Raw genomic sequence first — 26,538 nt, 5'->3', positions numbered from 1 at the left:
CTGTGGGCTTTTTCCTGAGAAGAGGGATGCCATGGGCACTCCTTCCGTTTCCTTGTATAAAGAGGTAGACTTGTGTTCATTTCCCACAGCCATCTGCTTCCATGCCAGCAGAGTGACTGTGACATCAGTTTGCATGAAGACCCTGAGGAAGTATCTACATGCTCAGGGGACTCTCTCCCACTCTGTCTCTCAGCTCTAGGTCCAGTGGCCGGCACCTAAAATCTCTGAAAAACTCCTTGAAAACTCGGAATGTGAATCCCTGAAGGGGAAGGAAGAAGTAGTACAAGGGCAAAAGCTAATTAAGAAGGAATTCATGGAAACTGGAAAGGTGAACACCACACCAAAAAAGTAACATGGGAGATGACATAGAGACTTGGAATCTGAAAATTTTAAATATCAGTTAAACTCAATTGCTTATCTACAGGAAAATATATTCTATTCTTTTGTAATTCTTCAGATGCATTGTTAGAACACATAGGCTGTAGACTTTCTATGAAGATAACATATTCCTTGTAAATATCCTCACCTGATCCTTCATGATGTTTGATTCCCATTCTGATATGTAGAGAACAACAAAACTGCTTTCAGATGCAGTTCTAGAAGCCAGGAACTAACATATCAGACCCAGAGCACACAATTCAAATTAATGAGACTTAAAAACAAATTCCAAATTATACCTGCTCCTCTTAATTGCCTCTAGGTGTTCATTAATAATGAGATGGCTATTTGTCCTGCATTGTAGTTCAACATTGGTCTATTATCCTGGCCCAGTACAGAGACGATGACTGCAGACTACCAAATTTCCCCAAGAGAATCCACTCCTCCTTGTGACTGTTGTTCTAGATAATTCCTCATGAAAAGCAAACAAACAAATAAACAAACCAAAACCACTAGGGCATCTACTAATATTGGTGGGGGCTTTGCAGGTGAAGTTCTCCAACTACTTGAAGTACTTACAAGCAATAGGATGGGTGTTCAATATTCTGCATCATCTTTAGCTACGTACCTGAATTCTGTAGCTGCTATTGGATCCAACCTCTGGCTCAGTGCTTGGACTAGTGACTCTCAAACCCTCAATGGCACTAACTATCCAACCTCTCAGAGGGACATGAGAATTGGGATCTATGCAGCTCTGGGACTTGCACAAGGTATGTCCGAGAGGTACCACAGCCCTGTACTTTACTTGTATTCAGGAAAACATTTTCCATTATATCCTGGGAAGAAATCTTTAGGGATTCCCACGTATGGTGCTAACAAAATTTGGTTCCATTCCTAGGTATATGTATATTTGTAGGAGCTTTCTTGAGTGTGTATGGTTGCATACATGCATCAAAAATCTTGCACGAGCAATTGTTGAACAATATCCTTCGAGCACCCATGAGTTTTTTTGACACAACACCCATAGGCCGGATTGTGAACAGGTTTGCTGGTGTAAGTATCTCAAGGGCTATACAGTGATGTGTTTATATACTGAGGATCTTTCTATTTCTAATAAGAAGGGAATTCTTGTATGCCCCTAGACAGTTATTTTGTCCTCTCAGCATGCAAATATTTCTTGAGCACATCCCTGAGGTCCCAAAGACCTAGGGATACAGGGAATACAGCTCTGGCCCTTCCATAACTCACATCTAATGAGGGAGATAGTCAAAAACATGAAGGATTGTGATCGAATACGGTGAAACCAGTAACAACCGTGTGTACAGGTGTTCTGGGAGTACAAAGGAATGACGGAGAAATAGGTAGTAGCTCAACCTGGAATGACTTAGTGGAAATGTCAGAAAAGGTGAGACTTGAGTTCAATCATAGAAGTGAACCAGGGAGCTGGGCAAAGGTTGTTGAGGGGAGTAGAAAGCACAGTAGATGAATTATTCTGCCAGAGTGAAAAGCATAAGTAACAGCACTGTCATTGCCTATGACAGTGAATAAAAGTGACAGGAGGATCATCCTTTGCTTCATATCTGCTTCCATTCCTGAAACTTTATCTTTGATGATTAAGAACCAGGGAGTGAGGTCTGAATTGTTGGACTAGAGCTATCTATGTCTTAAGGAGGCTCTCAAACTTTGTTTCCATCTATTGCAGATTCTGGAACCAGTGGGCATTCATTCATTTATCCAACAATATTTACTGAATGTCTTTTATGGAGTCAAGTGCTGCACTAGGCACTCAATAAATGTTAAGATCATAGATGACTATGAACCATGAACCAGACCTAATTCACTGACTTTTAAAATGCATCTGAGTGAAAGTTTCAGGAATAGAGGCAGAAACTAGGCAATTCTGAATGACATTCAAGTATCATCAGCACAATTTTTTATTTCTCTACTTGAGAGTTTATTTTATAAAATATCTGAGAAGCTATGAACCCCTTTTTTTGTTGGGCATTGAGCAGACACAGGAAGGGTAGACCACACCTCACAATCAGGTTCTGGAGACACAGCAACCCCTTCAGAAGTGGGCAGGTAATGGTCCCCATTTGGTCACCTTCCTCTGGGGTAGAATGTCATTGGAGACCACTTACATGGGCTCTCTTCTCTAAATAGAACCTAAGCAAGCAAACAATTTTGGATGGGAACATTTCTCATAGGATTTTGCACAGATTGCATAGTCTTCCCCATATCAAGGTATCTGATTTATCCTCTGGAAAAGGAGAATGTGTGAGTTAGTTAGGTTATCCTTTGCAGATTGCTTTTGCATGAAAAAGGAAACCATCTTAACCATATAGTAAGTTTTTGTAGGGGAGGTAACTCAAGCCTATAAAGGGGTATTTTTAGCTAGGGTTTTCTAGGATCAGTGGTTGAATACTTAAGAGGAGAAAGAGTGAGAAAAGAAAGATGGGGAATCTGGGCTACATAAGGATCAAAAGTGATCTGCATGGGCTGGGGATATAGCTCAATTGGTAGAGTGCTTGCCTTGCAAGCACAAGGCCCTGGGTTCAATCCCCAGCACTGAAAAAAAAAAAAAAAGTGATCTGCATAGAACTAAGAGCTGGTGAAGATTTCTTATTTTTTGCCAACTCTAGACATAGTTTACACATTTGCATTCTGATATGACTTTGGGCACGGTAGATTAGACTCAGGAGTTATTCCCAATTCAAAGCTCTCCTGGAAGACTTATTATCCTGACCCAATTTGGGAAACGCCAGAGATAATTTAGACTTACCTTAGTACTCACAGAATCAATATAATCCTCTAAGGAAGGTGGGGCAAGGGCAACCTAAGATATAAGTCAGGCTTCCTAGTATGTTCCAAATCATCCATCCATCCACTAATTTATCATTTTAAAATTTATTTTGCAAGGTTTGAAAGCAGTATGGCATAAGGCCCCTCTAGGTTCCTTAGCTGAAACCACACTGGCCAGTCAGGGATCACAGTCAATCCCTTTCCCCTTGAGGCTCTATGCTTGGCAGAGGAAACGCCTTTCCAGTGCAGGATGGTACTTCAGTCAAGGGTGGGTGGCAGGGTTTGTTAACTGGAGTTTCTCAACAGATGTTTACTGAATGCCAGCTCTGTTCTAGGTACTCAATAGAATTATGACCTGTATAAGGTTAGAACAGCTGAATTGGTTTGGTTATTAGAGAAGGATTATAAGGCTGTATTAGTTTATAATAATCATGAATGGCTTAATAAATTTGATGAATGATGAGTGAAAGCCTTTACCAACTCTACTGGAAAAGGTGAAGGATGACTGCTGTGTCTGTCTGGAGGTATTTTAAAAACTGAGGAAATTACAGAAATAAGATTTCTTATTAAGATGGGCAGTATAATCTATTGCAAATGAATATCTTATAAAGATTAAATGAAGGAGTCTCTGGAAACCCAGAAATGAACAGATTCCTCTCTGGAACAAGGAACATATAAAGTGTCCAAGAAATTCATTGGTTCACCAACTGTCCTAAATGTATTCTTAGGATATTTCCACCATGGATGACACTCTCCCTCAGACCTTTCGCAGCCTGGATTTTGTGCTTCCTGTCGATACTCAGCACCATCATCATGATCTGCATGGCTACCCCTGTCTTCACCATCATCGTCATTCCTCTTGGCATTATTTATGTGTCTATTCAGGTACATTTGGAAATGGGTAGGTCTGCCTTTCTCTCTGCTCATGAGAGCCCAGAATCTTTTCTGAGAATCCTGTTTTTGTTGTGGCTAGTCCACTTCTCTCCAGCATCTTTGCCATTTTAGTCATGTATCTCTCTACTCAGGATCCCACTGGCTGCTGTCTGAAGCTCAGGTGTCAGCATCAACTGATACATTATGATTCATAGCACTCCACAACCTAACTACTCACCCCTAGCATCTTAAGTGGAATGAATTTATGTTTTAGATTCAAGACCACTTTGAGATTAGCTCTGGACAAAGTCTTGCAGCTCCATAAGAACTCCATGATGGTTAGGAATAGTTCTATAAGAACTGTGCCATGGCTGCTTCCTCTTTTGATTTTGGTAGGCATCTTTACTTGAGATTTCTGTCAGTAAGAGCTAGATCTCTTCATTTCAGGACACTTCTAGTTTCACTGGGGTATCTCTAGATGGTTTAGACTCAATTTCAACATATTTTTTGAGGGAACAGATAACTTGGGAGTCAAGCTTCAACAGAAAAACTGGAAGGGACTTTATGCCCATAATAGAAACTAATGAGGAGAGGGAAGCTGTGAGGAGAACTTTTGTCCCCAGCTGCCTTTGTAATGGATTCTTAACCTAGGGCAAACCATTCTGAAGATCCTGCAGTCTGGAGGTATATGACCTTGTGTTCTATAGTAAGATGGCACCCCTTTGTGTCTGAGTTCCACAGGTGCACCAGCATCTCCATAACAGTCTCCTGACTGCCCATAGCAAATCAACAAATAAAAGGCAGGATTATTTGAGGAAACTTCCAGATAAAACATTTTGACTTCTAACTATCAAATGCCCAGTTCTTCCTCGGTTTCAACAAATCCTCACAGAATCCAGTAGCACTACTAATCCATTCCATCATTCCTTGCCCTTCAAGCCATGGAGATTCTTTCTGCATCCTATTATACCAGTTCATTCTTACATCCTCAACATTCTGCACATTTCCAAAACTATTTTACCTTCACACACCATTGAGGCATGATTTTGGTTACTCAACTGACTCTGCTCTTCAATTTTGCCCAAACCTTAGTATTCCTTTCTCTGGTTATTTCCTGTCCATCCCCACTTTAAACACCTTGGGTCCAAACCTCCTTTACAAAATCCTTTTGAAGACCATTTCTGTAACCAGTATAGAAACTTTCATTTGGATAACATATGCAGATGTCAGGGGAGAATATGGACAAGGTGCTCATCGCTTCTCATGTTGTTTTGAAAGTCAACCCCTTAGGCTAAGGTGTAGTCTCCTCACTTTTATCTTCCTCTGTTTCCCACCAACTGCAGTCTTTCTACTACTGTCTTCCTTGGGCCTCTTTCCTTATTCTTCTAGCCAGAGATGCAGGTTCCCATCCTGTTCAGATGGGAACTGGTCTCCCCAGGGAAGAATGTTGGGTCTTGTCCAGAAAGGAAGATGTAGGGGATATGTGACAGGATCATGTGGTTAACTCTTCACTTTTTGTGTTCAGGTATTTTATGTGGCTACTTCCCGCCAACTGAGACGTCTGGACTCTGTCACCAGGTCCCCCATCTATTCTCATTTCAGTGAAACCGTCTTAGGTTTGCCTGTTATCCGTGCATTTGAGCACCAGAAGCGATTTAAAAAACAAAATGAGGTGGGGATCGACATCAACCAAAATGTGTCTTTTCCTGGATTGTATCCAACAGGTGAGGCTTCCTTGGGTTATTTATCCAAATGTGTGCTTCGGAGCCTGCATGTTAGTCATTAGCCATGCAAGGATAGACAGGCATGACCCGTGTGTAAAACTCATTTTGGTCACACACACCTGTCATGCTACGTTAAAAAAAAAAAAAAAGAGCTTCGGAACCAGAGACTGGGTCCCTAGGCCAGCTCTGCCATTTACCATGCTAAGTAAATTGCTTGACCTTGCTAAGGAAAATCTAAGTCCCTTTACTTTCACAATGGCTAGGACACAACTTGTCTTACAGAGTTGTGATAGAAGTCAAATGATGTTTGTGAGCCTTTGGTAGCCCACATACAAGAGCTGGATAAACTGAACATTCTCTATTTGCTTCCTTGAGAGTAGATATTCTCCATAGGCATGATATTCTTTTTACAGTGGTGAAAGAATTGGGTTTGGAGAGAAGAGAGTCGAGAATTTTTAGGTAAATCTATTGACAACAGAAATGGAAAACACATCCTGTCAGGCAAATCCCTGAGTGTGGTGAGCATCATCAGACCCTGGTAAGCAAGGATATGTCCTTGAAGGAGAACAGTCTTGTCAGGAAGGAACAATTCTTGAGTAGATTCCAAAGTGCCTTGAGGTGTTAAAGGCAGGTAAATGATGGTCAGTATATTTGGAACATTGGGAGGTCAGGAATTTGATCATAAAGATATTTGATTTCTTACAGGCTTTCCAAAAAGGAAAAGGAATATAAGTAAATCTTATTGGACCCCCATTGTGAAAGATGTACCATATTTATTTGTATACATGCTAGAATTATTAGTGCAAACTTGCATTTTGTTTGAAGAAGTCAAGTTTTATAATCATGCCTATATATGTGTATCTATAGTTCTCTACAAGTCCCCCTATATCTCCCTATTGTCAACTCACTCTTAACTTCCCTCCACACCCAGCTTCTCAGTCTTTTTAAAATACTGAAGTCAGACAGGGTACATTGACCTTCCTGTGGTGCTTGCTTTTAAACCATCCATCTGGATTCACTATGGCATTGCTTCCTTGGCCTGATCAAAAGAAATCATTTATAGCATTCACTTAAAATGCAGATTCTTAAACCACATCATAGGCTCCCAAATCAAAACTCCTAGGAAAGGGCCCAGGAATTTTTCACATGAATCTACAATGTTATATTTTTAACAATTGCCTTTCTTATTATTTGGCAACATTGGGAGACATTGTACTATAGGATCCCATGGTAAACTCTTCTCAGACCTTTAAAATGCCATTTATTATCTTTTAAAAAATGATTTAAGGGACTTTCAGGATATATTCAAATATTCCTAGATCAATTGTGGCACTTTCTCAGAGCACAGCCCTATCAAATTCCTCTGAGAATGTTCTGTGAATCCCAGGGTTCCTGGTTCAGATAAGGAAGTAGAGATCAGTGACGACTCTATGGTTCTGTTGCCCTGCAGGTGGCTTGCAATTCGCCTGGAGCTGACTGGGAACCTGATTATCTTCTCTTCAGCCTTGCTGCTGGTTATTTATAAAGACACCCTGAGCGGGGACACTGTGGGCTTTGTTGTCCAATGCCTCAATGTGAGTTTGAAGGCTGGTATTTGGCTGTATTCATGCACTTATTCCTAAACTAAATCTGGAGCATATTGTACAGTTGAAACTAGGAGAAACTGAGGCTCAAGACCTGGCTCCATCTCTTTCTTACCCATTGATATGCTCCCTACCCTATCCAAGAAGACACTGTGTCATCTAGAGAAAAGGAAAAAATTAAGCTGGTTGTGGTGGCACACACCTGTAACCTCAGTTACTTGGGAGGCTGAGGAAGGAGTATCACAAGGTTAAGGCCATCCTCAGCAACTTAGTGAGACCATATCTCAAAATATGGGACTGTAGCTTAGTGGTAGAGCATTCCTTGTTTCAAACCCCAGTATCACAAGAAAAAAAAAAAGGACATAAATGTTGTTGCCCTTAGGGCTTAAGAAGTCAAATTCGTATGTTTCATTTAATATTCTCCTGTCTTTTTGCCTCTTTAGTTGATTCAGTTCAAAACAGATAATTAAATTTCTTCTCTCAAATATAGCAATAATCAGAAAGTCCTTTGGACAAATAATTCTGTGATATAAAAATAAACTTGCATATTCTATAAATTTAATATACTTACATATTCTATTATATTCTTCTAATAGCAATAAAGAGGGTCTAATAAACCAAATATGTATCCCACATGACTGGGGGTAAATATCAGACATTGTTTCCTAGCATCTAAACAGTAGCTGGCCCCACAGTAACTGTTCAATAAATGAATCATTTGATCATCTTTCATGGTATCCCTTTGAATTAACATTTAGAGGCTGGCATAGCAGTAAGTGTGTTTTATATAGTGCTATCTTTGTTAGAAGTTAATAAGGCCCACAGTGATCTTGCCAGGGCATCCAAAGAGACTCTGTTATCCACCTGAGATGGTTGCTTGTGACTTTACCCCTTTGTTCCCCAAGACAAACAAGGCAAAGAGTCAGGAACTATTAGATTGAACCGAGCTGGAAAAAAAAAGAGCAGCAATAGTAGTTCAACCTATATGAAATTGTCACGCCTTGTCCTCATGATCCTATCCTCTGTGGTTCCCTTTCTCAAATCATCATTCGCTTCACAAAAACTCCCTGTGCATATGTGCAAACTCCCAATTTTTTCTCTGAAAGAAGCTCACATCTGAGTAACCCCTGGCCTCTAGAGAATCCATGTGGATGTCCCACCTTCTGGTCAAGGGTGAAGAAGAACAGAGGGAGCAGGCAGTTTTTTCTCATGCTCTTCTCCATTTGTAGAACTCCACCTGCAACCCCTTCCTTCCGTAAAGAGCAGGAGGCCGACAGGCAGAAGACCTGAGCTCTGATCCCACTTCGATCCCAGCATTAGCCCCCAACCATTCAGAGCTCACACTGCCCTTCATGGGAGCCCCACAGTGGAAAGCTTAGTTGTTCTCCAGCCATTCGACCCTGATTTTACCCCCGCTCTCCAGGACACCAGACTGACTTTTCCTCACTCCCTCGTAGAGCCCACCCCAGTGCTGAGCACAAAGTAAGCCCTGGGTTGACTGATGGAGTTGGCTTCTGAATCAGGATGATTTTTAGTCTTTTGGTTTTTCTGTAGATCACACAAACCCTGGCTAGTGAGGATGACATCGGAAATAGAGACCAACATTGTGGCTGTAGAGCGAATAAATGAGTACATCAATGTGGAAAGTGAGGTAAGGTGGAATTAGAGGAACCTGGAGACCAGGCCCACGCAACTCCTTTGAGAGTGCATCTCCATATTTCTCCATGTCTCACATGGGTTCATAATGTTTTTTAAAAGTTTCCTTGGCTCAACTTGACCTAATTACTTCAAACTTAGAATAGGAAGTGGTTTGGGGGAAGTCGGGTCTTGTAAGGCACCAAGTTAAATGGTGGCTGCTTTCTGGAGATCCAGAGATCAACCCTCTGTGATAGGGTTTCTTTCATTAAATATGGTAGAAACCTTCTGGAGAACACATTCAGCCAGGTAGCTGGGACACTGCTACCCGTCTCCTGTTTTGTGACTTGAGTACCACGAGGACTGTTCAGCTGAGCTGCCTCTGTATAAAACACTTCTCATCCTGTCCCCTTGCCAGGCACCCTGGGTGACTGATAAGGCCTCCAGCAGATTGGCCCAGCAGAGGTGAGATCCAGTTTAGCAACTACCAAGTACGATACCGACCGGAGCTGGATCTGGTACTGAAGGGATCACTTGTGACATCAAGAGCACCGAGAAGGTAAGTGGAGTGAGGAAGGCTGGATGTGAGGCCTTGTGATCAGAGGACAGTGGGACGCAGAATGGCGAACAGCTGGAATCCAGCCCTTCCTCATTTGGTTGGAGGGAGAGGTTCCCGGTCCTGGAGACACATTTGGATATGGCACCACCATCAGAGAGCATGATCTCTATCAGCAAGAGACCTCCTCATCCCTCCGGCTGACCAGGACTCACTTCCTGTAAAGTCACAGCTGGTAGCAAGAACATCAGGAAGACACAAGGGAGCATCAGGTTTGAGGAAGGAATTTTGGGGAACATTAGTGTGGAGGGCTGTCTCTAGAGAATGGCCTACTTCTCCTCCTGGTCTGCAAAGTTGGACATCCTCCTTTGGTGCTCTTGTTCTCCAAGGACTTGGGTCTAATGTAGGAGCAAAAAAATCTGATTAAGAATGCTGAGTTCCAAATCAGAGTCTGGTTCTCAGCTGATTGGCAGGACCATCCTTACCTTCTCCCCGCTTCTAAGCAAAGCTTTTTTTTTTTTTTTTTTTTTAAATAAAGAAGCTCTAATTTCCAATAATATTATAACAACAACAGCTGCTGAAAGGTGTGTCCATTTCCAATTGTCACTGTAGTTCTCAGCAAGCAGTGATTTATGAGTGGATGGGAAGGCTGTCTTTTTCTGACATCTGGGCACATTTTCTCCCAGCAAAACAAAAAAATAATAATTTAATATATCAAGAGATAAGTAGCCAACCACTGCTTCTTATCACCTGTGATTGAAGCTAAATAATTTTTTAGTTCAAGCTAACTAATTTTTTCTCTATGAATTATATGTTGAACTAACATGCAAAGGAACTATTTTCACAGGTTGGTGTAGTGGGCAGGACAGGAGCTGGGAAGTCATCCCTCACAAACTGCCTCTTTAGAATCCTAGAGTCTGCAGGTGGCCAGATAACCATTGATGGAATAGATATCGCTTCCATTGGGCTCCACGACCTTAGAGGAAAACTGACCATCATTCCCCAGGTGAGCTCTAGAACTTACTTTGGCACACACGTGGGGCATCTTGTTCTCAGGAAGCATGTTGATATCTGTTCAGTTAGCAGTATCATTCCTACACTCTACTCAGAATACCCAAGCTAGTTTCCAGAACTTAAAATCTTCTATTTTTGTGTAATATGCATTTGTAACTGCTAGTATCTGACCAGTAGGTGGCAGCAACACAACAGAGTCAAAAGAACAGATGATTATTTAGCATTTCTATAGCCCATCAAGGTTTGCAAGACCTTGGCAATCAGCATTAGCAGTTTTGCCACTGAAGCTTGAAGCTATTAAGTTTTATACTCCTCATTTGATATGGTTAAAGAACAGAGGAGGGAATTTGCTGCAGTTTTTTGCCAACAAGAAGCAAAACACTTAGTGTGTCAGCAAGAAAGATTCCCATTGGCTTGTTCTATGAACCTACCAAATAAGGATCTCCATGGAGGCCTCTCCTCTCTGGGGTGGTATGTGGTTCCTCCTGAGAACCTTCCTCCTCTGCTCACTCTAGCCACATTTCTCAGGGGGCAAATTTGATTTGTCTGGGGTTTGCTTAGTTTGATACAGTCTATTCTCTGGCACTCTCAAAGCATAATAAACCCCTCCACCCCCACCCCCCCGTATCAGGGATTGAACTCAGGGGCACTTGACCACTGAGCCACATCTCCAGCCCTAGTTTTTTATTTTATTTAGAGACAGGGTCTCACTAAGTTGCTAAGCACCTTACTTTTGCTGAGGCTGGCTTTGAACTCACGATCCTCCTGCCCTGGCCTCTTGAGTTGTTAGGACTACAGGAGAGGGAGGGGACCCTCCTCTTGTTCCCTGTGTTAGGTGATGTCTGGCCACTGTACCTGGCCCCATAATAAATTCTCAGAGTTTTAACTATCCATTCCTGTACCCTCTCCTAATCCCTCTACCTCTAAATCACAAGTTTTCATTTGGGAGAGGGTTATTTCTCTCGTCTTAAGAGGTGCTATAACAAGTTTGGAAATCCATCATTGTATCTCAGAAAGAAACAAATAGCAAGACACCAGGGATCTTTCTTCATACTGTGCTTAGCTGCCTGGTTGGCAACCTGTTCCAGGCCTTCGGAGAACTTGTAGAAGCTTGAACATTCTAGGCGTGGTGGCATATTCTTGTAACCTGAGCTATTCAGATGCCTGAGCACAGTGGTGCACACCTATAATCCCTGCAGCTCCAGAGGCCAAGCAGGAGGATTGTGAGTTCAAGGCCAGCCTCGGCAATTTAGCAAGCAACTCAGGGGGACCCTGTGTCTAAATAAAATACCAAAAAAGCGGGAGGAGGGACTGGGGATGTGGCTCAGTGGTTAAGTGCCCCTGATTTAATCCTGGTACCAAAACAAACAAACAAACAAATTGAACCATGAGCCAGCTTTCTGCCTAAGGAGCCCTTTTCAGGTCAGGTGGATGTGCTTTCTCCCAGTCACAAAGAACACCTGGGTCCTTTTCTGATATTAACCTTAACTGTTCTTTCACCCCTTGACTTGCAGGACCCTGTCCTGTTCTCTGGAAGCCTGAGGATGAATCTGGACCCTTTTAACAAATACTCAGATGAGGATATTTGGAAGGCCCTGGAGTTGGCTCACCTCAAATCCTTTGTGGCTGGCCTGCCACTTGGGTTGTCTCATGAAGTGACAGAAGGTGGTGACAACCTGAGGTAATATCTCATAACCTACCTCCCACACAGGCATGAGATGGGAGGGGACCCTCCTCTTGTTCCCTGTGTTAGGTGATGTCTGACATTGTAGAGATTTCACTGTACAGGTCTCATTTCTGACACATAATGAACCTGTTCTGAAGATCACATAAAGTAGATGTGAAAGCACTTCAAAACCTGTGAAAACCTGGGTTTTAAAATGTCCCCTCAGACTGGGGATATAGCTTAGTTGGCAGAGTGCTTGCCTCCCAAGCACAAGGCCCTGGGTTCAATCCCTAGCCCCGTAAAACAAAACAAAACAAAAAGTCCCCTCATGTGACATTGTACAGAGGCCACTATTGTGGAGAAGCACAGAAAGCAGAGATTTTTAAACTTAGCTGTGCACAGCAAGCAGAATTAAAATGGTCCTGATACCTGATCCCACCCTAGAGTCTGGTTTAATTAGTGTGAAGTATAGATTGGACATGGGGAGAATTAAAGTATCCTCACAGGCTGCTAAGGGCATCCCAGGTCGAGAACTGCTGTAAAGGGCATGTTCTAGAGGGATGATGGGGGTGTAGTGTCTGTGAAGTCTTTATGCACTATTGAAATGCTTTCAGTCAACACAAAGACTCTGTGCTTCCCAGTTCTTTTTATCATTTCTGAGTATTTTATACATGTTGCCACTTTACTTCTGGCAAGCACTATATGCTTACCTGTCCATTCATAAGTGAACCTGGCATTTTCTCTGTAATAATCTGGTTTTCCCCTTCACACACAGAAGTCTAGCCTGATGCTTCTGGGACAGTTCTTGCCCCAGGTGCCTTGGTAGTGGAAGGCAGGGAATAGGCCATTAGTAGTTGAAGCTCAGGAAGGAAGGGAGGGCTCAATAGCACAAGTAATGGGCTGGCCACTCTGGATTCATTGGGAGCTTGTTACAATTGTAGACCTACTGGACCTACTAATCCAAATCTGCACATTAACAAGATTCCCAGGTATTTTGTGTGCATGTTGCGACTTGTAAAGCCCTGCCTAGAACATTGGCTCTCAACTGGGCTTTGAGAATCACCCAGGAAGTTTAACAAATCCAATTCCTTGGGCTTGGGCTGAACCCCAGATCAGTGCAACCTGGGACCCGGGTGCTTTTATACAGAGGACACTTGTAAGACTTGGTAGTAAGCACCCTCAATTCATCAATTTTATTTTCCTTCAGGACTAGCAGGACTTCAAGTAGATCTTTAGGTTGATGTAAGACGCTTCAGACATTCAGTCTGCATATATGTTATAAGCACCTACTATGTGCAAGGCACTGGAGATACAGAGGCAAATGACACACACACAACCCCTGACTTCCTAGCATGTACAACATGATGGAGGAGACATACCTATAGAATAAATGCCACTGCTATCAGCATTGCAGAAGGGACACGCAGGACACTAAGGCAGGATGTGATAGCAACACTTCTGGCTTATAAAAATAAAAATCACACCACTCTTTTCTTGTTCATGCTAGGAGACATTCAAGTGGTATTACCAGTGTCTTGATTTCGGTCCTGTTTGGGGGATTAAAACAAATTTTCTGATGAATCCTGGATATATCGGTGTAGAGAGAGCAGCTGAAAGCCAAGTGGTACCTCAACCCAGTTACTATAAAGTCCAATTGAATTGGGCAGGAGTTTGGTACAAGCTCAGTAAATAGTTTGTAGTGTCTCTGATCTTCCATTACAGACAAATACTGGAAGTTCATCTTGAGCGACTTCTCATCTCCTGCAGAAATTTTCTAACAGAAAATTACAGAACTTTAGTCTAGCCACCCCCTGTTTAATATGTTTCCCTAATGGCCACAGCAGGAAAGAACATTAGCAAATTCCTGAATATTCCTTCACATCATTTCCCAAAGCTTCTTTATGTAAGTAAGAGGTCCAGCCTTCATTACAGGCTTTTAGCAAATTACAGTTATTTGCATTTTACAAGCATATTCGAATTCCACATACATTGCACTTCACACCAAGACAGCGTGTTCATTAGATTGCTTTGTTTCTAATCAAGGCAGAAGGCCTTGAACAAATATTAGCCTTGAGACTAGAATTACACATTAAAATAATGAATGGATTTGCTAAGGCCACAAAGAAATGCCACTGGGGCATTCCAGTGCAGGACCATCCTATATTAATGGTGTCAGATCAAACACTGCTGAAATAAACTTGGTAGCATTCCCGTTGTTTTGGAATGTCATTGCCATCACTGTAGTCAAATGCAAGGCACTGTTTGGGGCCAGTGTTTTCCAAACTTGTATAACATGAAAATTGCCTGGGTGCTTATTAAACTCACGTGTACCTAGGCCCCTCCCATTCTGACTGGGTGGCGAGATGCCCAGAAGCATGAATTTTTTTTTTTTTTTAATTAAGTTCCTGTGGTACTTCTAATTGGGAAAATTTGAAAACTGTTGCTGACAACCATGATGGATCAGGAAATTGGGGGTGGGAGTGTTGAAAAGTCTAATCTGGAATATAAACCTGAAAAACCTCTCAGGTTTTTCCTTGGTGCTCAGGGGCTGATTCATGGTTTCTTCTATTGGCTGCAGCGTGGGGCAGAGGCAGCTAGTGTGCCTGGGCAGGGCCCTTCTTCAGAAATCCAAGATTCTGATCCTAGATGAAGCTACAGCTGCAGTGGATCTAGAGACAGATCAGCTCATTCAGACGACCATCCGGAATGAGTTCTTCCAGTGCACGGTCATCACAATTGCCCACCGGCTACACACCATCATAGACAGCAACAAGTGAGTGAGGGGTTAACCCTTGGTCAGGGGACCGTGTCAGCCATGAAAACCTTACAGCAGAAGGGTTGACCACCATCATTTTACTGATGAAACTGAGGCCTAGAGATTTCAAGAAATTTTGGCCAAAATTACACATTAAGTTCTGAAAGCTCACTGGGTCAAGGGAGCCATCTTGAAAGTAAAATAGGAAATTATAATTATTGACTGAGTATGGGGAGGCCCAACCTATGAATGGCACATGTTGACCATAGACCTTCCCAACTCTCCCGGGCCTCAGATGCTGCTCTGTAAAACGACTGCAAGTGCCTGCTTCTTCTTCCTCTGGCATCTTACCTTCGATGGTCAGTAGTCTTAGAAGCTGGGGAGGAAAGGCTTCCTTTTTTGACCCAGGGGAAGACCCCTTTTTAAAATCAATCATCCTTAAACAACATGTACTTTGGGGGGGAAAAAAAAAAAACCTGCTATAAAGGGATTCATTGCACATATGCCTCTGTGACTCAGTATCACATGTGGACTTCATGCATGTTGATGCTCATAGCTGTGGTTCATTCATTTCCACTGCTTTGGAGCCTTGCCTAGCTATACTCAGTCCTGGTTATTCTGAGATGCTACTTTCTAAGGCTTTTATTTCTTCCCCTCTTTGTTTCAGAATAATGGTCCTAGACGATGGGAGGATTGTAGAGTACGGGCAGCCCCGAAGAACTGCTGGAAAACCACGGCCCCTTTTATTCCATGGCTAAGGAAGCTGGTATTGAGAATGTGAATAGCACAGCATTCTAGCAGTGGGTTCCAGGGTTAGAGAAGGACTGTAAGGAGAATTCCTTATTTACTTTTGTGTGTGTGTGTGTGTGTGAAATATGTCATATGCAAACTGTGTATAAAATATACTTTTTGTTATTGTTAAATGGGTCTCATTATTCTGCCCAGACTGGCCTGAACTCTCAGGCTCAAGTGATCCTCCTGTCTCAGAATCCCAAGCAAAAAAGTACATACTAAAGAATGATAAGTGAACACCCATGTAACCGCTACCCTGGTTAAGAAAACGAATTACCAGGTAACTGAGACCCCTCCATTGCCCGCTTCCATCATAACTCCTTGCTCCCATCCCTCCCAGACACAATCACTGGCCTGAACTTCATGATAATTTTCCTTACCTTTCATTTTATCAACTTTGCATATATCTTTAAACAATGTTTACCATTTTTATCTTACATAAATGGACTTGTATTTCATGTATTCTCATATGACTTCTTTTTTCAATACTATATTTGAAATTCATTCATGTCAATGCAAATAGGTTCATTTATTTACACTGTTCTTTTGTAGCACAGCATTTATTCATTTTAATATTAATTTATCATTTTAATATTAGGGAGCTTTGGAGTTATTTCCCATTTATTTCCTTTCTCTTATGAATAATACTGCTCTGAACATTCTGGTCCACATCTGGGACACATGCATCAGAGTTTCTCTAGGGTAAACTCCAGAAATGGAAGCTGTGCACACGTTTTCATGCACATACTAGGTATTGCCAAGCTGGGAGTGTCAATTTAAAACTTTTTTGTCAATCTGACAAGCATGAATTAATATTTCATTGAGGATTTAATTTGCATTTTCCTTGTTACTCTTGAGGTTGGAGATCTTTTCACATGTTTCTGGGACATTGAATTTCTTCCTATAGTTTTTTTTTAAATGCTGTGCCTAATAATTCCAATATCTGTATTATTTGTCATCTAGTGTTTCTATTAGGGTTTTGTTTTGTTTTGTTTTGTTGAACCAAGGGGTGCTTAATCACTGAGCCACATCTCCAGCCCTTTTTATTTTTTATTTTGAGAGGATGTCACTAAGTTGCTGAAACTGGCTTTGAATTTGCAATCTTCCTCCCGCAGCCTCCCAAGCTGCTGGGATTACAGGCATGCACCACTGTGCCTGGCTTTTACTGTTAGTTTTTAACCATGGTATTTTATTCCCTTGTATGTCTTTTGATTTTTTACTATAAGCTTCTCACTCCACTCCACTTAGAACTTGATCTGGGGACATTCTCTGAGGCCCGAGTTGAACCTGAGTTCTTCCTAAGAGAATTGTAAAATCTTCTGTCAACCATCTGGAGCATCACCCAGAACCTCTTTGGACTAAATTTTCCAATTAATAGGTTTGAAACTGCAGTTAGTGTAACTTCAACCCACAACCCTGTACAAAAGCCAGCTTGTGATTTGCAAATCTCAAGCAAGAGTCCTCCAGGGACACAGTGACACTTTGGAGATAGGTGCAGGTGGTTGTGGACTCCTCTGCATTCTGCGTGGTGGGAATTGCTCCTTATTTACCTGTAGGTTGCAGGTGTAGCCCTTTCAAGACTCAGGTTTATCAGAGGGGGCCTGTTCTGGTCTCCTTCTTGGCACTGGTTTTCTCCCTTACTTTGGCATTCTGTATTACCAGCAAAATGAGGGTTTGGGAAGACAGCTAGGCTTTGCCCACCCTTTCCTTCCAGGGCGTTTTGTGTCTTTTTTTCTTTTCTTTCTTTTTTTTTTTTTTTTTTTTTTTTTTTGAGATTTGTTGTATTCCTTGCTTCCATTTTAGTGATGTAATTACAAAGATTTTGATTTATCCAGCATTTCACTGTTCCTTGGTGAGGTGCTCAGAGTATTAAACTTCCTAAAAAAGGATATATAGCTAGAGTACCACATATCTGCTTTACCCCAGATGGTTAAAGACTGCATCTGTTGTTATATATAATATATTATATATTTTATATATATGTAAAGTAATAACTCTCCTTTTCCCCTCTAAAGGGATGATAAATTTATCCTCATACACATAGCCCTGTAAATTAGATTTTGAATCCGTATGGATAGTGATCAATGTAAAACATCAAAATCTTCACTGAGGAGATTATTCAAGGAGAATCCCCTCCCTGATTCTGCAAAGAATCTAGTATATTAAAAATATTCCACAGTTGTTAACTATTTTTCAAAGGCAGTTTTTTAAATACCTGCTTACCTGCATGAAAGGTAGCTCTTCAGATTATATATATTAATCTAAGAGTCCATCAATTGTAAACTACCCATTATTTTATGTACCACTAAGAAAGAATACTGCCAGTTAAACACAGGTATTCCTTGTTTATAAGATGCATCCTATTTGTGGGCATTTTAGCATTAATACAATACAGTATTGTACCTCTATAACTGTCAGAGCTGGGATGTGTCCTTTATCTCAGCTAGAGAGCTTGGTTCCTCTTTTCCTGTTTTTTTTTTTTCCAGTCTGTTGCTCCTTTAATCCAACAATATCATTATCATCATCATCATCATCTCCCTTGTCTTTCTTTCTCTTATTTCTTTTTCACTATCAGGTAACTAATAGATTGTTTTCACCATCTATTCTCTCTGCTCATTAGAATTTCAAAAAATAGTGTTTCTTTGATTTCCTCCAGGGCTTTTTCTTCTTCACACATAGACTTTCCAATTTGCTTCTTCAAAGATGTTTCTAGATACAGAACAACTGAGAGAAACAACAGGACTGTTGAAAACAGGGCAGAGCTGAGAGCTGAGAGCTGAGAGCTAACCACAAAAGAAACAGAAGGCACCAGTGATGAAGTACCGAGAATGAAAGGGACCTCGAAGAGGACCTCGAAGAGGACAGCCCGAGACCTTCGTAGTGTGGGCCCAAACAAATGGCCCAGGCTGATCTTTGTATCTTTATCACCAGAGAACTTCAAAGATGAACAACATCACTATTCAGCACTTACTAGATTTCTGGCACTGTTCAAACTTTTTAAAGAGCCATTTAATATAAATAAAATACATTTTTATTTAAATAAACATCCCATTCCATTGTGGCCTTAAGTTAATATTCCTCTTACAGTTTTATTTCACTTAATCAATTTCAGGCACAATTTTAGATAACTACCTAGAACCACACATCCCTCCAACATGCTGCCATATCTTCACTGATCTTTTGACCTCTTTCCACATCCTTCCAGATTCTTCTGGATACCTGGAATGGTGGTGTTTTTAGGCCTGTGTTTCTTATTAAGTTGTTGCCTCTCACCTTCAAACCTAGCCTTCCAGTATCTGCTTTATGATGCTGGGACTAACACTTGCAAATCCCATTTCTGCTTTGTCACCTATTCCTATTAGGTTCCAAAGACAGGAGGTGCTGGAGAGAGACTGGATGCAAGGTTGCTTGAGGCAGGGGCTTGTTCTTCCTTGCCTGCTCTGTTTTCATCAGCATCCTTCCAGCTATGTTTCTGTCACAGCCGTTCATACAAGCCACAACATGGGACCAAACCCAAGGGCACTTAACCACTGAGCCTCATTCCCAGCCCTTTTTAATATTTTTGAGACTGGGTCTCGCTGAGTTACTTAGGCCCTTGCTGAGTTGCTGAGGTTGGCTTTTTTTTTTTTTTTTTTTTTTTTGGTTCTGGGGGGTTATTGGGGATTGAACTCAGGGGCTCTCAACCACTGAGCCACATCCTCAGCCCTAGTTTATGTTTTATTTAGAGACAGGGTTTCACTGAGTTGCTTAGCACCTCATGTTTGCTGGGCTGACTTTGAACTCGTGATCCTCCTGCCTCAGCCTCCAGACCGCTGGGATTACAGGTGTGTGCCACCGTGCCGGGCTTGGTTTTCAGTTTTTCCAACATTCACAGAAGAACCCACATCATTGTATCCCTCAAGACACCCACACCAGCTGAGCAGCCCCCCTCAGAGGCCACAAAGTCAAAGAAAAATAATTCTACATTGAGAAACTGACACAAACAGGAAGAATGTTCCAATCAGACCTAAGTTTTTGTGGCTAATTTTGAAACATCATTTGAAGAAATTTATTCCATTTAGGCAATGAACAGAATACATTTCACCATATCCTGATCAGAAATTTGTTTGAGGCTGGTTGTGGCTCAGTGGTAGAGCCTTGCATAGCATGTGTGAGGCCCTGGGTTCACTCCTCAGCACCACATAAAAACAAATAAATGTTTTGTCCGTCTACAACTTAAAAAAAAAAAAAAAAAAAAAAAATTTAAAAACGAAATTTATTTTGAAATTACAAACATATTCTATAACATTGATAATTAATCTCTAAGCTGCTGCAGTTTGGATTTAGTTAGCAAACTATATTCTATAAGCATGGGCTTAGTCTTCTATATAGATGAGATACTAAACTGGTTTTTTTAAGGTTTCACGTTGTTGGAAAATACCATAAGGAAAAGATTATTAAAATGCATCAAAAACTCACTGTAAAAGCTGGACTGATGATGCACACCTGTAATCCCAGCGGCTTAGAAGCTGAGCAAGAGGATCACGAGTTCAAAGCCAGTCCTCAGCAAAAGCAAGGGCTAAGCAACTCAGTAAGAGCCTGTCTCTAATAAAATACAAAACATGGCTGGGGTTGTGGTTTAGTGGTCAAGTGCCCTGAGTTCATCCCTGGTACCCCACCCCCCAAAAAAATCACTATAAAAGCACCCCATTTTCACAGCCTTCCTTTTTACTCCTCTGGGCCCACCAGCATAACATAAGTTTGGTTTCTCCCTCTTTGGGTGCTGTTTACCACTTCAAACGTGATTCCCACAGTAATACCAGACTTGATGGAGAGTCAGAGTTTGAACTACTCTTGGCTACCAAGCCCTCATCTCCTTCAAAATCATTTTGCTTCTTTCAGTGTGAACCTGGACATTATGGAAGGCCAGTTGGTAGCTGTGTGGGCACTGTGGGCTCTGGGAAATCTTCCTTGATGTCAGCCATGCTGGGAGAAATGGAGAATGTCCATGGGCACATCACCATCAAGGTGAGAGGAATGCCAATGGAGAAGACTTCTGACTTTCAAATATGGGCCATTCAGTTTCCTCACTGGGGAGAAGACACTAGTAGGTGAGGCCTTGGACCCATCTGGTAGATTTGTGAACACAGACTCTCTTCCCCATTCCAAGCTTATATAATCAGACTCTGGTTCTCAGAGTTTGCATTTTTAATGAGCTCCCCAGGTGATTCTCATATGCATAGGAAGAGTGTACACTATTCATTAGAGATGTCTTTCTTTAGAGTGTCAGCATGTCTGCTACAGTATCAACAGAAGCAAGAGCAAGAGCAAAAGAGCAGGGGTCTGTAAAATCAGCACTGGCATCTGTCCTCAACATCAACCCAACATCACAATTCACCTTGGGTGTCTCACCTCTTCCTTTGAGAACTAGATCTTTGAGTACACTTGTTCCTAATTCAAACCTGTCATAGGGTGTTGACTCCTTCTTGTCATGACTTTTTTTAACACAGGAAAATGTTTTCATGGCATTTTCATTGGTACTCTCAACTTCCTCAGGGAGCTAAATTTAGAGGAAATTAGAGGTGTTTCTGAATTATTAAGCCAGTCAATACTTGCACCAGAGTCAGGTCTATAGAACTTCAGGGGTTTTTCCCCTTAAGATCTTTGTATATTGCTAAATCTTTCTTTTTTGATTAATTAATTTTTGTGTGATGCCAGGGATGGAACTCAGGGCCTCATGTGTGGGGCAATACTCAACCACTGAGCTACATTCCCAGACCTAAAGCTTTCTTTTCAATTATGAGAAAACTTGCCCTTGGTTGCTTTATATCGACCCACTTGGAAAATTTTAAGAAATATCTCTTCTTCCACGATATGCTGACATGGTTTCCTGATTTACCAATCTCTCGTGAGCTAAGTTGCAGTTTTAAAAATGCACTATACTAGAGATGACTGTACAGATTTAACTTTATCCCCCAATTCCTATGGAAAGCTTTTTACTGCTAACTCATAACAGTATTTTAAAAATCTATTTGATCTTTTTAAATATGCATGACAATAGAGTGTATTTTGGCATATGGTACATCCATGAAGTATATACTTATTCTAATTAGGATCCTATTCTTATGATTGTACATGATGTGGAATTACTCTGGTCGTGTATTCATATACAAGGATAGGAAAGTTATGTCTGATTCATTCTACTGTCTTTCCTATCACCCCTCCCTTCCCTTCATTCCCCTTTGTCTAATCCAATGAACTTCTATTCTTTCCCTCCTAACCCTCCCTTGTTGTGGGTTAGCATCCATAACAGAGAGAACATTTGGCCTTTGGTTTGGGGGTACTAAGTTTGTTTGTTTGTTTGTTGTTTTTTTAAACATAGGCTTCTGTTGGTCTTTATCTCTCTTTGGATATTACCTGCTTTGTACACCACCTGGTGTCTTAATTCTAACCTTTCAGTTTTTGCTTCCTAAAATGTCATCTATGGCACTCCCTGAAAGTAGGTCCAGTATACTCATTGAGTTGAACTAAAACACTGTTCTAGAAGCAGCATGTGCATTCATCTTCTGATTTTCAGGATTGTGACAAGAAAATGATAGTCTAGAAAAAAGAGGCTTAATGATGAATTGAGTCTTTCTCCCTGGTCAGTGTAATAAATACAAGCACATTCATAAACATCAGATGCTCACGCAGTCTGACACATAGTTCTTGAAGTCTAAGTTCTATTTGCTCTCCCACTTCTGCCCATCTCATCCTTCAACCTTGCATTTCTGGAGGTACAACTATCACATGGTCTGATCCTTTCCTATCTAGGGTACCATAGCCTATGTCCCTCAGCAGTCCTGGATTCAGAATGGCACCATAAAGGACAACATCCTTTTTGGGTCAGAGTTCAATGAAAAGAAGTACCAGCAAGTTCTGGAGGCCTGTGCTCTCCTCCCAGACTTGGAAATATTGCCTGGAGGAGACATGGCTGAGATTGGAGAGAAGGTACTTGGACAACAAGGGACCTTGAAGGGTGAAGAAATATTCAAGAAAAAAAAAAATAAGGGCAATGGCAAAGTACATGAGTAACATAGCTGATTAGTATTGGTAGTCATGTTTGGAACAAACATCAGAAAAGTGTTTGTATTGCCTGGCCACAGAGTTTTGTGTATTAACTCAGAATTTTTAAACTTTATACCTAGAAGCAAATGTTGGAATTCCACAACCTAAATAAAAGTTGATGAAGCAAAGGATTGAGAGACTGACCCAAGGTCTACCTATATTAAAATACCTCGTGTTATTAGATGACTTTTTATAAAAATTGATTTTAAATGATGAAGTTATAGTTTTAAATAACTATATAGACATAGCATTAATTTATTTAAAAATTTCTGGTTCTTCTTATTTAGAATGTTTTCATTCATTCTTCCATTACTAAAAATGAACCTTTGGGGATGCAAGGATCTGGAAATGCTAGAAGATTAGTAACAACTCTCGAGTGATTCTGCTTATTAATTCAGCATACATTTACTAAGCAATTATGTGAAAGGCATTATTTTAAGTGCTGGGATTACATCCAGGAACAAAATAGAGAAAACCTCTACTCTGGTATACCTCTAGATTCTCATGGAGTAGGAAAGCAACAAAATGTTAAATAAGTTAATTATCTGATAGAAAATGTAAATTGTGCATGCCTTTAACTATTGGACTGAAAGTTATTTGAATCAAAGTTATTTATTTGTATAAAGAAATGTAAGAATTTTATGCTCTTAATACTTTCTTGAGGCAAATTTCTTACTTTTGCCCCTCCTTATTAAACTCTGTAAAGTTGGGACTAGGGAATAATACTTAATTAATTATGTTCTCCTTCAGAAATTATTTTATTCTTTTTTGTTTTCTTCAGGGTATAAATCTCAGTGGTGGTCAGAAGCAGAGAGTCAGCCTGGCCAGAGCTACCTATCAAAATGCAGACATCTATATTCTAGATGACCCCCTGTCAGCTGTGGATGCGCATGTAGGAAAACACATTTTCAACAAGGTCTTGGGCCCCAATGGCCTGTTGAATGGCAAGGTGAGAAATTATTCAAGATGAAGATATAAGGACAAGGAATGGGAATCACACGCATCTCCCAGGACAGTTACTGTCCTGAAGCAGATTTTCTTATTTACATGCTCCCTGGGCTCCTGAGGAAAGAGTGTAAGACTAGTCTCCTATAGACTACCTCAAGAAGGCTTCCATGGTGAGATCATGGCTTATGCTGGAACTGGCTCTGGCCCTGAGCCTCTTAGGATGATTGGCTATAAGTACTATGGACGTGTGGTCATGATAAGACATATATTGGTCTTTGTTCCTAGTTCCTCACAGAGCTCCTAAAACCCTTGGAATTTTAAGAGTGCTAGGAGTGTCTTTTGTTATCCATAATGAGCCCCTTTTGATCACACCTGAGGTTATACTCATGAGATGACTTACGGTAGAGCCCCTCCATATCCTCAAGTATGGTTACCTACATGAACAAGTGATTTGATTGGAACTTTCAGCCTTACCCACTGACCTCCAGGTGGGGTGGGGCATGGAGATTGGGTAATAAAAATCTATGAACAATGAGATTGGGAGAACTTCCAAATTGGTGAACATATCAAGGTTTTGGAGGGTGGGATGGATAGAGAGATCACGGAAAGCTCCACATCCCTCCTCCATAGCTTTCCATGTATATCTTTTCCATTGATTGTTCCTGAGGTGTATCCTTTACATGCTGACAAATGTTTAAGTAGTGTGTTCCTGAGATCTGTGAACCTTTCTAGAAAATTATAGAGGGGGTTATGAGAACCTCCAATTCATAGCCATTTGGTCAGAATTATGAGACTTGGTATCAACATCTGAAGTGGGGGGGGGCAATTTTGTGGAACTGAACCTTTAAACTGGGATTCTGTGCTAACTCCAGATAGTTAGTGTCAAAATTTAATTGAATTGTTGGACACCCAACTGGTGTCAGAGAACCGGTCAGTGACAGGAAAAAACCCATATGACTCAACAATTTACTTGCCAGCAGTGGGGCACAGGTCATCCTGCAGGTTTTAGAGCTATGCTCTAAAAAGGCATTTTCCCTGGAACTTTTGCAGGATGTGAGAAGACTGTTTCTGGAAAGGATGACTAAACCTGAATGTAGAAACAAGTCCTAATGCTTATTTGAGTATTCCCTACATCCCTGGCCTGTGCTGAGCATTTTAACTGCGTGGTCTCATTTGAGTTTCACAATGTTCTGCAGTGACTGGTGAAGGTCACTAGAACTGGTTGTGGGTGGAGACCAAGCATTCCTTACTATGGGAAAATTGGCGTGTATATCCTGATGCTGTGAACTGAGTTGGAGGAGAGCTGACACAGCCCCTCTGCTGTTGAGAGCTTTTCCATTGTTGCTGAGCAAGGAGAGTATCACTATGTTTGGCCTATTCCCTTCACAATTTCTTGAATGCTACTCGACACAGGATGGCAGAGTTGATGAACCTGGGCTGTTCCCCTGAGGCCCTTTGCCTCTCTGTAGGATGTGTGGGTCAGCAGGAACTCACTGTCTCTCCTTTTCTCCATCCTGGATTTTGTCCTTAAAGATTTCTCGATTTCATTCATTCATGAACTGAATGCCCACCTCATGCCAGATTTGTTTGCATGTATAGATGGAAAGATCTGGTCATTGCTCTCATGTAACTTACAATCCAATGGGGAGACATGAAGAAAAACAAACATTAATGTTACAAAACAAGAGTTGTTTTAATGGTGGTCTATACTGACTACAGTGGGAACATTGGAGAAATACCCAAATCTTGTCAGAGGAATCAGAAAAGCACCCAAGCATTGTCTTTGAGCTTAGACTTAAGGGATAAGCATCTCCTGGATATTGCAGATAAGAAGAATCTAGTCTTGATTGGGCTGCAAAGTAGAGAACAAAGGTGGTGGGGTTAGGTTATCTCTCCAGAAACCCAGGGCATCTCCAGAGTCATTAATTCAGCCTTGATACTCTTCGTGTCTTTCTTTCTCTGAGTGAAGTTCCTGTCTCAGTAGTCAATAGACAGGAATACACAGGATGCTGAGTTTCTAACACCAGGGAAGGTCTGGATCAAAAAATTTCTTATCCCACAATGTCTCTAACATTCTGAAAGAATCTGGACAGTTCTTTTAGTACAGCTGGTTAGTTGGTAAGTGAAAGGATAATAGGTGAAAAGGGGTAATTAGTTAGCCGGTTAATTAGTCATATACATCAGTTATGATCGTCATTGATCTTAAGTGACTTCCCTAAGCTTAACCTTTTGCTATCTAGGGATGTGGAGGAAAATGCGTGTAGGGAAAACCTCATTGTCACTATAGGAAAATGTGTGTGAGTACATCCACAATGATGGGAGTCTCATTTCACATATAGGTTCAGGTTTTAAGATGAAATGCTGGCTGGGCACAATGGCACATGCCTGTAATCACTGTGACTTGGGAGTCTGAGGCAGGAGGATCTGGAGTTCAAAGCCAGCCTCAGCAACGGCGAGGCACTAAGTAATCAGTAAGACCCTGTCTCTCAATAAAGTACAAAATAGGACTGGGGTTGTGGCTCAGTGGTCGAGCACTCCTGAGTTCAATCTCTGGTACCCCATTAACCCCTGCAAAAAAAAAAAGATGGGATGCTGGGAAGGAAAGAAGCAAAATAAGCCAAGAAGGCAGGACCACAGTTTGACGCAAAGCCCCAGTGTGAATTGACATGTCTGTTTTTCCTTTTAAGAGTAATCCAGGAAGATGATAGACGTAGGGTAGTCAGTAC

General features: G+C 41.3%; 3 protein-coding genes and 1 long non-coding RNA gene across 5 annotated transcripts in view; 3 read left to right on the top strand and 1 right to left on the bottom strand.

Moving 5' to 3' along the window:
• Positions 1-26,538, top strand: part of LOC306658671 (ATP-binding cassette sub-family C member 2-like) — a 95,160-nt gene that overhangs the window by 43,132 nt on the left and 25,490 nt on the right. Inside the window, 4 exon segments of the mRNA XM_079135845.1 lie at positions 20,660-20,694; positions 20,697-20,785; positions 22,571-22,747; positions 23,646-23,813. Coding sequence (XP_078991971.1) covers positions 20,660-20,694; positions 20,697-20,785; positions 22,571-22,747; positions 23,646-23,813 — 469 coding nt within the window.
• LOC306658669 (ATP-binding cassette sub-family C member 2-like) lies at positions 30-7,336 on the top strand. 2 transcript variants are annotated; one of them, XR_013763122.1, is made up of 6 exons: positions 30-328; positions 927-1,148; positions 1,277-1,431; positions 3,909-4,065; positions 5,579-5,777; positions 7,228-7,336. XR_013763122.1 is itself a non-coding variant. In XM_079135843.1 (5 exons), exons 3-5 carry the CDS (start codon positions 3,925-3,927, stop codon positions 7,251-7,253), a joined length of 366 nt encoding a protein of 121 aa, XP_078991969.1. In that variant the 5' UTR covers positions 977-1,148; positions 1,277-1,431; positions 3,909-3,924; the 3' UTR covers positions 7,254-7,336. The 2 variants fall into 2 exon arrangements, 1 of the variants encoding a protein (XP_078991969.1); XM_079135843.1 differs by lacking the exon at positions 30-328 and having other exon boundaries at positions 977-1,148.
• LOC306658670 (ATP-binding cassette sub-family C member 2-like) lies at positions 9,421-15,849 on the top strand. The gene is made up of 5 exons (XM_079135844.1): positions 9,421-9,554; positions 10,399-10,557; positions 12,080-12,246; positions 14,810-15,004; positions 15,654-15,849. Exons 3-5 carry the CDS (start codon positions 12,110-12,112, stop codon positions 15,742-15,744), a joined length of 423 nt encoding a protein of 140 aa, XP_078991970.1. The 5' UTR covers positions 9,421-9,554; positions 10,399-10,557; positions 12,080-12,109; the 3' UTR covers positions 15,745-15,849.
• Positions 15,852-26,538, bottom strand: part of LOC306658672 — a 36,532-nt gene continuing 25,845 nt past the window's right edge. The window contains exon 2 of the long non-coding RNA XR_013763123.1: positions 15,852-16,111. This is a non-coding gene — a long non-coding RNA (uncharacterized lncRNA). The remainder of the gene's footprint in view (positions 16,112-26,538) is intronic.

Source organism: Sciurus vulgaris (assembly GCF_902686455.1).
Source record: "Sciurus vulgaris genome assembly, chromosome: 4".
In the NCBI taxonomy this organism is placed as follows: domain Eukaryota; kingdom Metazoa; phylum Chordata; class Mammalia; order Rodentia; family Sciuridae; genus Sciurus; species Sciurus vulgaris.
Note: the sequence above shows the minus strand (reverse complement) of the source record. Positions and strands in the feature narration are given on the sequence as shown.